This window comes from Cyprinus carpio, chromosome A12, assembly GCF_018340385.1.
Source record: "Cyprinus carpio isolate SPL01 chromosome A12, ASM1834038v1, whole genome shotgun sequence".
NCBI classification, from domain to species: domain Eukaryota; kingdom Metazoa; phylum Chordata; class Actinopteri; order Cypriniformes; family Cyprinidae; genus Cyprinus; species Cyprinus carpio.
Window position 1 is genome coordinate 24212631 of NC_056583.1, and position 17123 is coordinate 24229753.

A 17123-nucleotide genomic window follows, 5' to 3' on the forward strand; every position below is an offset into this window, starting at 1 on the left:
ACCACGAACTCAACGACTCACATCAATCCACAAACAAAATCACCTCGAAACAAGACACAAGAATGCAAATGAGAGCGAAAATTTCATGCCGTTTATTGTTCATTCGTGCTGCTTAATTAAAAATATAGTTTCATATGATATCATATTGGTCATAGTCGATTGATTTCAGTCATAGCAGGACACAACAGACGCTCAGCAGAGTGCAACCGTGGTGGTGTGTGTTTTTCTGTTTGTTATATTAAGCAAATTTGATATCGCCACACACTGGACATAAATCAACATTAACCATGAAAATCAACAAAATGACAGAAATGCATACAAACCCCAAACCGATCCAACGCCTCAGTGGAATCTTTCCCACTCTCGCCTCTGGTGTCGTCTGCTTGTTCATGTGTAAGTGCTTGGAAGACCGTGGCGCTCCGGGTTCTGGGGTAAAGGAAGGCATGCCAGGCGGTTAGCATTATAGTCAAATGACACCTGAGCAGAGAAGGGCTTCCGCCTTTATAATTCAACATCACGACTAATCGACATCAATGCTCATCTTGGTTATATAGCGCTGTGTATCGGACAATGTGTGACCTGATGACAATAAGAATCAACAGCAGATTTCAGCAGTGAAATCAACACCGACGCGATTGACTAATTGAGTGAAAACTCACGGAAAACCACTTACGGTCATGAATTTCACACGCCACAAGTAGTATTCTAGATATAAAGATTTCCAGGACCCATACATGCAATTACACAGTCCAATTGGGGGGATATTAAATGTTTGCTTCATTGTCATGAAAATAATGTCTCAGGTTTCACAATTCCAATAAATCAAAGGGATAAATAAAGGGTCTTTAAAACATAGGATCACTGATATTATAGGCCCATTGTTAGGACAATCCATGAATAATACTATAAGACTAATAATAAATATATGAATGTATACTGTGCTTTCTCTCAAACAAAGTGCCATTAACTACTATAAATTTATAATAAGGGGCCTAAAAATGGCTTCAAATAGAATTCACCCTAAAATCTAGATTTATTATATTTATACCATCCGCATTTTTTTTAGGATTTGAAATAATGCCAAAATTTCAATAAATGAAGAGAGATAAAAAGTTGTATGACATTTTGTCAGTTCGACTTTAAAACGAAGACATGATGGGGATTCTTGTAATGTAATGTAAATGTTAAACAATAAATGCATGTATTTGGAAGAAATGTACTTAATTATAAGGTGGAACAAAATGTCAATATCCAAAAAGTAAATAAATAAACCCTTACCTCGGTCCCTAAAAATCTTATTTTTTTTCCTTTTGCTTTTGGAGTGAAATGTTACTTTCTGCTTTGTCTTGTGATATTTGCCCAAATAAGCCTTTTTTTTTTTTACTTGTCTTCCTCCTGGTATTTTTCCTATCTGCCCTTTAGACGCACTGTAGCCCTGTCAAGATAACGGCAGTTTTCGACTTCGAGTCAAGACGGCTCAGGAGAGTTTGAGGAAATGTTATCTTACACCATATTAACTCCCTGAAACACCACATGATAAATGGATCCACTAAGAAAGAAACAATGCTTGAGGTTGAAATGGGATGGATCCAACATCCTCGTCACCCATGGTGCACAAACATGTGTATGGTACATTCATTGGGGTTCACGCTTCCCAATTCCATCGCGTCACAGGATGCTGCGTGCCGTGTAATTAAAACATCCACTATGCGGCGATCACACACACAGGCCTATGCTGAATATTGCTGTGGCAGTTTGAAGTGACAGCAAACCACCACAATTCTTATAAAGTTGAAAAAAACAGGCCTTAAGACTGGTGATATATTATTTGCGCATATACACACTCTCTCTCATCGATTACATAAGAAAGCAATAATGGGCAGTGCGTCTGTAAACACTGACCGAACTGCGTTTTACAGGAAAAAGATGACATTCAGTGTGCTGACGTGGGTAACAGGTCCGTTTGCCTCATGAACTAAACGCTGTTCAGCCTCCTACCGACTTCAGCTGCTGTTTGACGATCACACACGATAGATTGTCACACAGTACAGGCCATGCTGTACACAGCGAGACAACATCAAGCAAATAGAATAAGCGCAGAAAGACAAGGACGAGAAGCGAAAATAGAAGCATATTCAAAAGATGTAACTACTACAGACCAAGGATACGGGCCTACCCCTCCTGTTCGCTTCACCTACTCTTTCCTTTTTTAGTTTTTGGCTCTTTTTTCTCTCACGAAAGATATTCTCAACATCCTGTAAAATGTATTCTTTGCAGAAATTACTGGTTTCAGCCAAACTGCTGGATTGCTGAAATTATCTTTTTCCCTGTTTTTAGGCATAATCTAACTAAATTCAGTGACGTTTCTGCCTAGTGAATCTAACTCCCCCCCGTTATTGATTTTGCCCAGGACTCGCGACAATCGGCTTTAGTGACTTGCGAATATATCGGTGAATATAGGAGAAAATTGCATAAACTAACCGACTTATCTCACAATCCAGCTTGTTGTGTTCGCTCACCCCCCCTTATCTCCTAGTTTGCTAAAGAATGAACTCTAACTAATATATGTAAGGTCCGTATTTGTTCGTTGGAAAATGAAAAAATTGCTAAGCTAGAACCTATTTCGCGCTGCTATTGGGGGGGTGTGCGTGGTGGGGTAAAATTGGGGCGGCTTGGGCAACTACGGGAGCTAAATAGAAGCATTTCATTTTAATTTTTCAACACTAACGATTAGCACCGGTGTAGATAATGCGCTGACTTTTGCATATAGGATTTAGGCTGTCCACTCTAAAAGCATTTGCTATCTGTTCAGACTTGTGCAGAGGATAAAAATTACAAAATTCTGTTTGAGAAATGATTTTTGCAGTTGTAATTCTATTTAGTGTTCAAGCAACAAAAGACGTTTTCGGGCAAAACAAGGGTTTTTGGTGCAGAGCCAACGGGCATGGTTGTTGCAGTCTCTATGGGACTTATGATGTCCCCTGTGCATTATTGTACAAATACAGAGCGGCTAATGCTTAGAACAACACAAAGAAGAACATAACTAGTTGCACATACGGGCTAAGTCAGTTTTCCTGCTCAGCTACCGTCATAAAAACACAACAAAAAACGGCCCGTATGACAAATAACAAGCATCGGGTTTTCACCCGTGCAGAATACAAATACCCCTGATCCCCAGACCTCACCCTTCCAAGCGTTCATAACTTTTCATGACCATTTGAGCAGAATTTGTACATTTTAATATGCACTGTAAACAAAATTAGTTATTTTCTAGAAATGCAAGAACTGAAGACCTTCTAACACGATCGAATATTTTAAAGGTTTGAAGACGTTTAGGGCCAGATTTTGACTTGGTAGTGGTAAGTGCGAGAAGGAAGAGAAAGTGAAAGAATGGCTTCAGGTAAGAAAATCGCAAGAGAAAGAAGAAAACGAGAACTAAGAAGGCAAAGGAAGGTTATGCGTTTCATATTTACGTTCATTTCCTCCTCAGAATCCTAATCACGTTCTCCCCATCCAGATCCCATAGCACCTTTGTATTGTGACATCACCCAGCCGCCATCAGCCCAATCACAGAGTCAGATTCAGTCGGAATCAACACCCCCCTTCCTGATGGCACACAGCAGCAGGTGGGCGCACACAGGGAAGATAGAGACCTCACTTCCTCTCCAGTACAGCGAGCTCTACGTGGGTGGCGGCAGCGCCTTCGGCTGTTCACTTGCGGACAGGCCTGCCGGTAGCTGTTGCGTCCTTGGCCCTGACCGCGGGGGAGCGAGAAGCTGTTGTCTGTGCCGTTTGCCGGATGGTTCTTGTGTGCCCGGCGGCGGTGCTTTGGCTCGCTCCGTCTCCTGGTGCTGTAGGTCATACTGCGTCCTGAAGCGTTGGGGCGGGACTGACGCTCTCTGTAGCGCACCTCTCCTCCAGGAGCATGGCTTCAAACACTGACAGGTCATCGTATTCGCAGCGCTGCTTCGCCCGCAGGAGCATGCTGTACGTCTCATAGCGCGTTTTCTACAAGATAGAGATGTTTTATTAAATGGCTCTTGACAAAATGTCCCACACCCTCAGGCCCCATCCAAGATGTAGATTAGTTTTGGTCTTTCTTCATCAGATCAGAAATGTAACATGACACGCATTAGTTGTCTCAGTAATAGATGACTCTGCAGTGAATGGGTGCCCGGTCATCAAGCAGAATGAGAGTCCAAACAGCTGATAAAAAACATCACAATAAAAACATCCATATCAAGTAATCCCACACCACTCCAGTACATCCGTTAACATCTGGAGAAGTGGAAAGCTGCGTCATTAATACGTTTTTTAAACTTCAAACTGATGCTTCCAGCTAAAATACGAGTCCATAATTATGCTTCCGACAGTGAAAAATTTGTGTCTCAATCTGAATCAGGAGAGAAATCTTGCACAGATCAAGCAACGGTTTACAAAGCAAAAACAGCTCTAATAAAACTATGGGGGCTGGATTTTTGATGGAGATGAGACAACAGGAAGAGGGACATTTTCTCCATTATTATGGACTCAATATTTTAGCCAGAAAGTGATGGGTTTGAAGGTTACAAATGGCCTCAATGATGAAACTTGTTTCTTACAAACATGCAGCTTTTCACTTCTCAAGAAATTCATTGATGGACTGGAGTGGTGTGGATTATTGTGATGTTTTTAATCAGCTGGGTTTGGACCTCTCATTCTGAACGGCACCCATTCACTGCAGAGCATCCACTGTTGAGCAAGAGCACAAGTGACGTGATGCTACATTTCTCCAAATCTGTTCCCATGAAGAAACAAACTCATCTTGGATGGTCTCAGGGTAAGCAGCACATATTCAATTTTGGGTGAACTATTCCTTTAAGAACAGCTTAGTTAATCAATGCATTCAATTGATCAAAGTGTCACTAAAGACATGCCTGATGTTACAAAAAAGATTTCAGATTTCTAAATAAATGCTGTTTGCTTGCAAAACTTTCCTGTTCATCATCCCAAGAATCCCTGAAAAAAGATAATCACGAGGTTTTTTTGTAGCACAAAATAATTAACCATGCAAATCTTTTTCTCAAAATGAAAAAATGATACCAGAAAATTTTTCTTGAGCAACCACAAAAACCTGTCCCTTAAGTGTCAATTTGTTTCTTCGAAATTGAGAAATCGCTATACACATCTGAAAAGCCTGAAATACAATCAAGCCTTACATTGAATTTAATGTTTCGTTAGGATCTGACAATATTCGACCCAAGATACAACTCTATTTGAAAATCTCTGGAACCTCTGAGGGTGTTTACAAAAACAACTCTACAAATACTGAGAAAATAGCTTTCTTAAAGTTGACCACATGAATTGTTAGCAATTGCATATTAACTAATCAAAAATTATATTTTACAATATACTATACAGTAGGAAACTTACAAAATATTCTTCATGGAAACATGAGCTTTACCTAATGATTTTTGGCATAAAAGAGCGAAAACATCGACCTAATTTTGAACCGACCATACCATGTTTTTTTTTTTTCGTCTTGGCTATCTGCTACAAATATACCCCACGAGACTTAAGACTGCTTTTGGTGCTCCCAGGGTCACATATTATGGAGTCTCCTTAATGAGCAGCAAAAAAAACATCTTTTCAAAAACATTTTTAAATTTTTTACCACCTTTCTCTTGAACCATTCAGTGTTGATTTATTATTTACCTCAACCTCTAGATATTTCCTCTCTCTCCGTCATTTGCCCCGGGGGGGTAGTACCCTCAAGTTTCACCGACCTTTCCTACCCTTCCCTGTCAGCTGGTGGATAAGAGTAACGCAGAGCTGTACAAGCTCAGTGGAGATGCGAGGCGGACAATCGAGATTCATGAGCCTGTGCCTGCTCCTCCTACACCACAGAGAAAACACACTTTATAACCACCTCTAGTTTTATATAAACACACAGATATAGTTACATGCCACATTCACACTCTTAATTAAAAACAGTGCTAGCCTTCTTGCTGTCCACACAGGGCAGGCACAAACTCATTATATTTCATCATATTATTTATATTTTCTAGCTAGACCTTTTAATTATGTCCAAGTTTATTTTTCCAAAGTACAAACGCCTTATAATGATACACATTTATACTAGAGTATGTGGCAACATTGTCATGCAAATCAGCTCATTTGACCTGTGACGACAGATTGGAGGCGGAGCTTGGTAGCAGCGGCCGGCTGAATTTCTTCTGCTGAGCCAATAGCAGCAGGGAAGGGGCGGAGCCGGAAAAACAGGGGCCACCCCCCACCGTGTTGATCGCGTGTGATCCCCCTCCAAGACTGCATTCCCTGTTTCAGCATTCCCTACACAAATAAATCAAATCCAACGTCTAATAATGATACCCCCCCAGAAACACCTCTAAAGAAGAACCAGACTGCAACACAGACGGGTTTCTAGAAGTAAAAAAAATCTCATTAAAGGGTTTTTTTACGTCATAATGTAATAATAACCTTTAAAGGCAGATGCAGAACAAGCTGTGTGGTGTGTGGTTAAATGACTGAAAATGGCAAGCCTTGCTTGATTGTCGGAAAAATGCCTTCATTACTACACTACATATATCCTAAAAACCGTTCCACCAATCTGACCAATGTCATGGAATCAACAGGAAAAACAGGCAGAGTTAAGTGGGTTTTTTTTTTTTTTTTTTATGTAGAAATGCAAAAACACACATATACCCACAAAAAAGTGGATTTTCCAGCACAAGCAATGAAAGCTGAAACTGGGGCAAACTTCAACTAGAGCAGAGCGAGTTCTCCTGGGGAACAGGGATGTGTGTGAACACACACACACACACACACACAATAGAAAGAAACATGGCTGACAGGACACTGACCGCAGAGTTGAGTGTTTTTCAAATTGGCACAGAAAAGGCACTCACATGCTTGCAGCCTTATGCTTGAACAGATGATTTATTCCAGTCCAGTTATTCTAGTGTTAAAGCCTTAACGTGCTTGGTTTTGTGTATAAACGCATAATGCAGATGGTGGTTTAGCACAGCAATCTTCCCAACTCGTGTGCTACAGACTTTGGTCCCAAACCTGAAAAAATATTCAATGCTATCAGATTATTACAGTTAACTAAAAAAAAAAAAAACAGTTTTGTTCCTTGAAATAAAATATTTCTGTTCCTCCTGAAATACAAATTTTTCTCTTCTTGCAATTTATATTATAAACACTACTTTTTTTTTTCAGCTAGTTCTCCTGCCAAGGCAAAACGTCGCTCTGTCTTTCCATTTAGGTCTAACAAGATGTAATCAAAATAACTAAAACTAAAACTGAAAAAATACTTAATAAAATTATACCCAGAACACTACTTTAACAAATATGAAACACATAAACACATACACAAAACACACAAGAAAATGATTAAATTGTTAACCTAACAATTAAAATGAACGGAAATAAAAAATAAAACACAATATGGTAAGCCATCTAGAAAAAAAACATTAAAGATCGAAAAACAGACAACAAAATAACTAATACTTTAACGAAAATCCAAATTAACTGAAACATAAAAAATAAAAACTATATAGACATAAAAACAAAAACCAATAAAAATGCTAAAAAATAACTAGGACTTTAAAATTAAAATAAGCTACTCTAAAAAAAACCTATATCAGAACCATTTTAAAAAAAATGGACAGAAATCAGACACAAAATGACAAACTTTTAACTAAAATTTAAAATAGAAAATAAAAACTATAATAGTATCTCCAAGGTGCAGTTTCCATGTTGACAACAGACATCTTTCAACTAGAACCAATACTAGAAATGTAGAATGAGACTTTTAATTTCTATCCAAGTGGGGTGAAATTTATTGGTGATGTTCCCCCCTCTAGATGAGAGGAGGTTGTCACACGGAAACGGATGATTAATAATTAGCTCTGATCAGCGGCATCAACTGAAAATGGAAACGCTCGTTCTAGAAGTCGGAATGATACATTTGGGACGACTATTCGCAATGGTTTCTGGTCGAGTGCTGGGGAACTCACGGGCCTTGAAAGACGGTAGACCTCTTCCGGTCCGCGTCGAGAAACACGTTCGGTACCCCACGTCCGGCCCGTTTTGCCTGTAGTCTGTGGCCCGGATCTGCCAGCGACCATGATGGATAGACACCTGCAATCTCCTTCCACATCCTCATGTGATTTTAACTGCCTATTACTGGTCGATACTCGCCCTGGAAACACAATAATCCTGTTATTATTCAAAAGATATATTCAGACGCACTTCGACCCTCAGCACGAACTTTCCGCGTGTGCTTTACATGTAAACAAACTCTGCCCTTGCCCATAGTGCCCTCCTCATAATTACATGATATACTGTCCTCCCTACTCCATTACATACAGGCAGAGTTAAACCAGTCAACAACTGAGAAATGCCTGGGCATTTCTCGTATATTTACTAAGCGCCAAAAAGATATTATGTTTTGACAAGACATAGATAGGTTAAAATCTGAAGGTAATGTGGAATGAAAACTCAAACTAATCTTTGGCCCAAAAGTGGGCTGTTTAATTGTCTTTCTGAAAGTGAGCGCAAAAACTCCGAAAGCAGCTCCTCCACGTACGCCTCCAGAATGGTCATTTAAATAATAATGAATCAAAAAAATATCAATCCAATCACTCACACACCACACAACACACACACACACCACACGTCGTGTGGAGGGCCGCTAAACAAGAGTAGCCTGATGAAATTATTAAAAATAATCAAAAAAACACCACAAAAAAAAAAACCAAAAAAAAAAAAAAAACAAAAAAATTAAAAAACAAAAATAAAAAAAACAATAAAAAAAACAACATAAAAAGAAAAACATCAAAAAAAGCATAATCACTGAAACCCGAATGTACAAACACCACCATCAAAAATGAAACAACCTTGTTGAAGTAGAACAAAATTTAACAACAAATCAAAAAAAACCAAAAAATACCTAAAAAAAACTTAGAAACATATCCACCATTGGTTGAAGTAGAATATGAAAGGAAGGCAAGGAAACGGAAGGAAGGAGGGACGGGAGGAGGAGAGGAGGGAGGAGGCGAGGCATGGAAGGAAGGAAGGGAACGGGGGAAGGGCAGGCAAGCGAAGGAAGGAAGAAGAGAAAGACAGAAGAACAGAAAGAAAGAAAGAAAAGAACAGAAAGAAACGAAAAGAAAGAAAAACATACTTTCCTTGCCAGGTAAAGGATGAGTCCCCTCGAACACTGAATTATCAGAAAAAAAAAAAAAAAAAAAAAAAAAAGCAAGAAAAATAAATAAATACAACAAAACATCATACAATAATAAACAACATTATCATCATCAGTAGTTTTTTTCACCACCTATTAAAAAATTAATAAAAAATTATCATCGATTCTCTTCTAGGTGTTCTTTCTTGCACCTCTGAGTAAATTGTAATAAATCTATTTTCCATTTTCCCTTTACACTGTCCATCTCATGGGTTACAAGAACTTAAGCCCTCATACTACGTACCTAATACCTCATGCAACGGAACCCGCAGTCACATATACTCATCTCAGATTTATTCATAAACTACAATAAATTCTAAAACGACCCCAACTCTTAGACTCTGCACAAAACAAGACAAAAACAGTCAAAAGCGCAGTTCAGCAAATATTAATGTCTCCATTAGCTGACTCATTACAAATATCTGGAAATGAAAACCTCAGCCTGCTGGTTGAGGGATGTGAGAGAATTGATGTCTTTCTTTAGCACTCACTTCTCTTCCCGTCACAGTCTGCGTGGACCTTCCTCACCAGGAAACCCGTTTTGTAGAGCATCGCTCTGGACGGAGAAACCAAACCGCTTCCCGTCCGCTTCATTCCTCTGGAGTGAGACTCTCCTCGGTGGTCGCCCAGCTCCGAAAATCTACTTAATCACCTCAGTCAAAATAGCAAATGCAAAAAAAGAAGAACTGAAAAAGAGGAATACAAAGCAAAGTGATGTGATGTTGTTATTTTTGTGATAGCCTGACTGGAATTATTACTGCAAATAATTTCATAACTTTCTCTCAGCAATTGCTTGGAATTCATTGTGAAATTTACTAAGAAACAGCAAGTAACACAATTAAATTACTTTAATTAAACGTGAAATTTTAAACTGAAAGACTGAAATAGTTTTTTTCTTGTACAACCTATTTCAATAATGCTTTATTTACTTCAGAAAATGTTTACTTTGCAGGAACTATATTTGAGATAATCTTTTCTCTTAATACCTTGCTTACACTTACTCTACGTTTCCGTTTCCAATAATCGAACACTGAATACATAAACAATTGCTCCCATAATTCTCACTCCTGCCTTGTCCGGTGTTTACCGACAGGACTGATCACACATAATCCAAAATTAGATGCCACGCCTTGTCGAAATGACACACTCTTTTGAGGCCTCGCAACTTTTTCCTGGAGTCGTTTTTCTCTTTCTTGTCCTCTAGCATTTAATTTGAGCAAAAGCTACTACGTACCGATTATCTATTTATTTTGCTGTCTTGCTCGAAAATTAAATAAAAAGGAAACTTTTAATTCGAAAGATGTAACATTTGTATTACTTAAAATGTAACACTTCAACTGTCCGTCTTAAACACCAAAACTAAATCTTTCTTTTTAAAAAAAATAGCCTTTTTCTAAAACGTAATTAGCTTAATTGATTGCGTTTAGTCCAAACTCTACAATTGAATACAGCACTAAAGTTCGCATAAAAATTTCTATAATTAACTTATAGAAACAAAAACACACAAAAAAAATAAAAAGCAAAAAAAAAAAAAAAACAAAATCAAAAAAAAAAAAAAAACAAAAAAAAAATAAAAAAAAAAAAAAAAAAAAAAAAAAAAAAAAAAAAAAAAAAACAAAAAAAAAAAAAAAAAAAAAAAAAAAAAAAAAAAACAAAAAAAAAAAAGTTTTTGCATTTCTCGTATTTTGTTTTGTATTCACTTTCCGGTCTCTTTTTTTTCAACTTTAAGTTCTTATTTTGAGTTTTAATTACCATTTCTAGTACACTCTGTGTCTCACGCGGGTCTGTTGTAGCTAAACGATCACACAAATATTAAAGCAACCCCCAATCACATAAGTCCGCCCTGCCTTTTTGGTCGTACACGCACATGAAAACCATGCGAACATTCTGGTCTTATATAAGAGCACAGAAGTTTTTCTAGACATCTCGACCTCTGCTATGAAAGCAAAGCACGACGTTCTATCAAGCTCTTTTTGAACAAAAAGAGATGTCACATCTAGAATTGCTCCTCTTGTGCTGCAGTAACTGAGATGGAGAGAAATCCCAGTGTGTTATTAAAGACTACAGGAGCTCGGATTCAGACCCAGTGGTGGATATTTGGGATTTTCGGGAAATGAATCGGGAATTCGGAGGATTTCGGGCCGAGAAAGGGGAGCAAAATGGGCTCGGAAAAGGAGGAGGGAAAGAAAAAGACCTGCCCTAGAGTGAATAAAAGTTCAAAGGTCTTTTTCCCGACACAGTTTTGTCATGTTTTTCACTGCATGCACACGCTCCAAAAAACCGCTCGATCATAAACCACCCCCGGACGCTGCGGCAGGCACTACGAGAGCTAATCGACTCCGCCAGAGTGTCTGCTCGCAAGTAAAAGTTCGCTCATTGATTGTGCGGGTTCCCAGTGGGCTTCTCCCTCGTCACAAATCTTGCCCCCACCAAGCAGAACTCAATTCAAAGGACCGTTCGATCCGCACAGGTCCAATCGAATTCTCCTTGAATTTTGGAAAATAGATGGGTGTTTCAAATCCAAAGCCACTATTAAAAATAAAAATCTAATTCAACTTTAAATGTAACTCTCGATGAAAAAATCGACATTTTCTCCTTGAATTTTGGAAATTGAAGTGTTCAATGTACTATTTAGGCTTGCTTTAACACTCACATTTCTGAGGTCCCATGCTACTTTTTGGTCAAATGCAGATGGAAAAAAAAAAAAAAAAGAGGTCCCATGCTACTTTTTGGTTAAACATCCCTTTTCGTTTGGAAATTATGAAAGTAAATTGAGTTACAAATGTCACTTCATGCAGATCTTCTGAATATATGACAGCATGCATTTACATATCAAGGCCTATTTATTATGCTGTGTGATGAATGAGCCAAATCAAAACATTAGCATTTACCTCTAGAAGTCTTAAAGGAACAGTTGCAAAAAAAAAAAAACAGGTGGAAATGGCCATGAAAAATGTCATTGTTTTTAGTGCAAGAAACCTTGACTAATATTTCAAATGAATTTCAGAGCAGGGTGATTATTGTTGACTGAAACTAAAACTAAACTATTAAAAACACATTTTGTTCCTTTAAATTAAATAATACTGAAATAATGTGTTAAAAAAAAAACCTTTACATTTTTACTTTAAATTTTATTTACATTTTATTCCACTAAAGCTGAAATAAACATTATAAATGATCAAAACAAACTACCCATATACAAAATATTAAAAAAAACTAAACCATGTTTACTCTCTCTAAAAACTGAAATAAAAATTATTTAAAATATTTATACATATTAAAAAATATATAAAAATGACCAACAAAAATTACAAATAAAAATAAATTCAAAATTTTGAGTCTCAAATACTACATGAGACATAATAAAAAATGCAATAAAAAATGTAAACACCAGAGTTCGAATCAGTATTATTTTATTATCACTGGGATAATAATATAGTTTCTAATATTTTTAATTAATTTAATATTTATTTTTGAGTCTCTATACAGTTTTTATAAATTTTTATTTCATTTTTAGTTTTAGATATTTTAGCTAAGTTAAACTAAATGAAAATGAGAAATGACGACCTGGCTGAAACTAACTAGCTTTTTATATTTTATTTTATTTCAGTAGTTTTAGTTAACTACAATAACCTTGGCATGAATGTACGCATAAAATGTGAAGCCTTTAAAGCAGGAGAGTGGATGTGTGAATGTTCCTGTCTTTCTCGGCTGTTTTATGAGGTCTCTCGCCACATTCTGTACACTCTGAGGTGTAATATTTCTCGTGAACACACACATCGAATGTCTGAGGTCGGTTAAGAGACACCTTTTTAATGGTGGTCTTTCTCACGGCGCCACAAAGAGCACAAAAAACACTGCCGTCCCGTCCACGTGATGTTTCTCAGGGGAGAGACGCTCGAAGAGTCCCTGCAAAGACACCAACCTGGAAATCACGAGACACGGCGCCACAAAGAGCACAAAAACCTTCAGCTCACCTCCACAAACCAGAAGATGACCAGCAGCTTTCCCAGCCACCATTAACACAAAAACAGAGATGAAAAAAAAAAAAAAACGGTTTCTTCCTCAAAACGTTTTAGTTACAAAACACACAAGAGGTCTAAACAATGCTACCGCTCCAGCGCTGTTCAATACTGATTAACTCTGAGCCCATGTTTTTATACTTAAATTATTTTTAATAGACATCTAAAAAATTACCTCGTCAAGCTTTTTTTTTAATGTATATTTTTATCTATCTAAAACAAAGCTCTTCCATAAGTTTTTTACATTGCAAGAACCATTTCATGAGTTTTGGTCGGGCTTCTCGTTTTCTCTCTGATCCTCTCTCGACTCATCCGTTCCTCTTGTAAATACAAACATACTTTTACTTAATTAGGTTTTAAGAGATGATTTTCATACCGATCAGAGTCAACAAAAAACTACCAAATGTTTTTCAAAAAGTCTGTATAGAATACATATACTACTATATAAAATTGTGGTCAAACATAAATTCCAGGGGACTCCAGGCCAAATAGTTTAGGTAGAATGATTGGATTATTTTAAATTTTTTTTTTCTTTTTTTTGTTTTTATTCAGGAAAACAAAGGCTTTATTCATTCATTTCAGTAAATAAACAAAGTTTAAGTAAATACAAGTAAAAAAAATAATAAAATAAATAAAAATAAAATAAATCAACTCTTTTTAGAAATTTAAATAATGTTAATTAGTAATTATTTGGATTCCAAGTTTTTAGTAATTTTGCTTTAGTTCTTTCAGGTACTAAGTGATTATTTTTACATAAAAACGATAAATAAACTAAATAAATAAATGCAAACAGGCAGAAAGTGAATTGTGCATCTAATTTTTAGTTGTGGCAGCTATAAAACAGTTTAAGTTAAAGTTAAAGTACTAAAATAACTAACACTAAAACTGGAATAAAAATTATTCAAAACTAAATGGACATATTAAAAAAGATTTTTTAAATACTAAAAATCATAAAAACACTATAACTAACTAAAATGAAAATAAAAACAGGAAATGAAATAAAAAAAAACTAATTCAAAATTTCAATCTAAACTAGTATTATGGTGGTAATATTATGCACATGCAAACACCATTCACATTTACTTTGGGAGTAATAATAATTTATATATATATCTATATATATATTCTTTCTTATATAGAGTCTAATGTTTTAATATATTCAATTCTGAATCTCTCCGATGTCAAATTGAGTGATAATTATCACACGACACCACTGTGTTCATAAACAGTATTCAAATGACAAATGATGTGAAAAGCAGCCTGATTATGTGTGCACTGCTCTAAAATGGGTTAAAAACATCGGTCAATCACTCTCACACTGAGCATGTGCATAAAACTTCAAGCCTGTTGCCTAGTAACTGTCTGCACAAAAGGGGGAGAGGGAGAGAGGGAGGAAGAGAGAAAGAGGGAGAGGAAAGGACGGATGGTCGTAGGGACGGATGGTAAAAAAAAAACGGCAACCTAAAGAATAAATTTAGCCAGAGCCATTACAGCAGCACATATTGCTCCCACAAAAAAAATAATAACAACAGAAATCTCACAGCTGACTCCAGATCAAACACAACACATGACTGAAAGAAAGTGTTAGATGGCAGGGGTGGCATTTTAAATCCCTTGGGAAGATATTTCGACTATACACCTCAAATCTGCGATATTTATGCTTTTATTTATCTATTGTTCTCCATTATTACATCCAAATAACTATTTGCAGTTAATTATATTAAAATTGTTCAATTGAAAACATAAAAATACAGTACAAATAATAGTACATTTTAATTATTTTTACACCTTTAAATTACGTTTAGTTATTGCAAATTAATTTAATTTGTAATAATTTAGTTTACAGTAAATGTACACTACTGTTCAAAATATTTTTTTCCAAGAAAATTATTCCTTTTAATTAAATTGTTCACACGTTAAAATGGATCAACAAGTGACAAAGACATTTATTAAATGCAAGATTTTTTATTATAAATCAACATGCTGTTCTTTTGAACTTTCTATTCATTTCCTCTAGAATCTGTCTCTATCTGTTCCAGCCTCTGTTCTTTTTCTCCCTCTCAGACGTGGTAAAATGACTTGAGTATTGATCATTATATGACATTTGTGATGAATGTTACAAAAATTTTCTATTTCAAATAAATGCTGTTCTTTTGAACTTTCTATTCATCTGTGATTCCTGAAAAGTTAAATGCATCAGAGTTTTCACAAAAATATGAATCAGCACAACTGTTTTCAACATTGATAATAATCAGCAATGCTTCTCGAGCAGTAAATCATCATATTACAATGATTTCTGAAGATCATGTCACACTGAAGACTGGAGTAATGATGCTGAAAATACAGCTGCGCATCACAGAAATAAATTGCATTTTACAATACAGAATTAAATTGTAATAATATTTAAGATGTTTTCTGTATTTTTAATTAAATTAAAGAGTAAAAGAGACTGTTAAAAAATAACCAAAAACTTTTTAAAGTGCACTAAAAATTAAATAACACAAAAAAAACATTAAAACAAATTAAAATAAAAAGACAAAAAAAATAATTTTTTTAAAAAAAAATATTTTACTGCTTAAACTCATTACTGATCAACTCAGAATTAAGTATTCTAAATAAAATCACATACAATAAAATAAGAAAAAACACACCTCTACATCCAAATCCTACAAACTTAAACATCCAGATCTAACTGAACTCAAACCAAACAATGCATGCAAGTCATTCTCACAGTTTTGACAATAACCCCACCTACATCAGCCAGCTAGACAACATTACCTTGGTGACTCATTAACATCAGCAGAATTCACATGCTAATAATTAATTAACAGCATGAAAGCACATGCACGAGACTGCAGAATCCGAGTTTGAGCGGCTCAATGCGGATGGGCCAGTGTTTTTCGGCTGTGCTCTTGTTCATGAGCTCAAGGAGGGACAGTTGAGGCTATTTTGGGAGCTGCAGTAGGAGTCTGTGGGTTCACCTTTGCTCAGGATGCGAGCGGGACCCTTTAAAGAGCGCGGTGGCGTGTGTGGGTGCACGGATGAGTGTTGAACATGAGAACGAGGTTAGGGCTCCGTGCGAGAGAGAGAGAGAGTGGAGGTGAATTCATATCGACAGAATGCAGCCGAGCCGTAACTATGCAGTGGTATCCATGGAGCCGTAACCATAGCAACGGCGCTCGGAAAGCCAGGGTCTTTAATTGGTGTGTGTGTGTGTGCTGGCTATTCTCTCTCTGTATTCACACACACTACTGTTTCTAGCAAACAACACACGTATCTAATGCATGAAACACTAAAACCTGCTTTCCTTTCACTATTTATGATTATGGCATCACTCTCGTTTCTCTGTGAAAATTTACTATGGCAATCATTTTATTTTTATTACAATTATAAAGCATCACTATTAAACAAAGAAATTACTTTCCAAGTGACTGAACATGCAATTTCATCCAGCTAGATGATAAAATGGGCAAAAATAAGAGATACTGCATATCTAGATACTACGAAAGCATAGAAACCAGAATTGGAAAAATATTTAAGTGTATATTTAATATTTATATATTATAGTTAACAAAAAAACACAATAAATAAAATAAAAGCTTAATTTTTTATCATTTCACATTTTGTTCCAAGGCAACGAACGTCTAATTTTTATTGTTTAACAATGTACTAAAATAACTAAACCGAAAACTGAAATAAAACTAAAAACTAGAATTAAATTCCTAAAACTTTAACTAAAATTGAAACAGGATAAAAACTAATTCTAAATATCCATTAAAACTATAACAGTATCTCAATTATACTAAAATAATATATATTTATATATTTGTGCATAAAACATTTCCATCCATTTG

The 17123-nt window shown here is 36.1% G+C and overlaps 1 protein-coding gene across 1 annotated transcript in view; it reads right to left on the reverse strand.

The window, feature by feature from the left end:
• The window catches only part of LOC122134385, a 52675-nt gene extending 48813 nt beyond the window's left edge, over window positions 1-3862 (reverse strand). Inside the window, exon 1 of the mRNA XM_042768079.1 lies at window positions 3549-3862. Within this exon, the coding sequence (XP_042624013.1) occupies window positions 3549-3862 (314 nt within the window). The remainder of the gene's footprint in view (window positions 1-3548) is intronic.
• Window positions 3863-17123: the final 13261 nt, after the last annotated feature.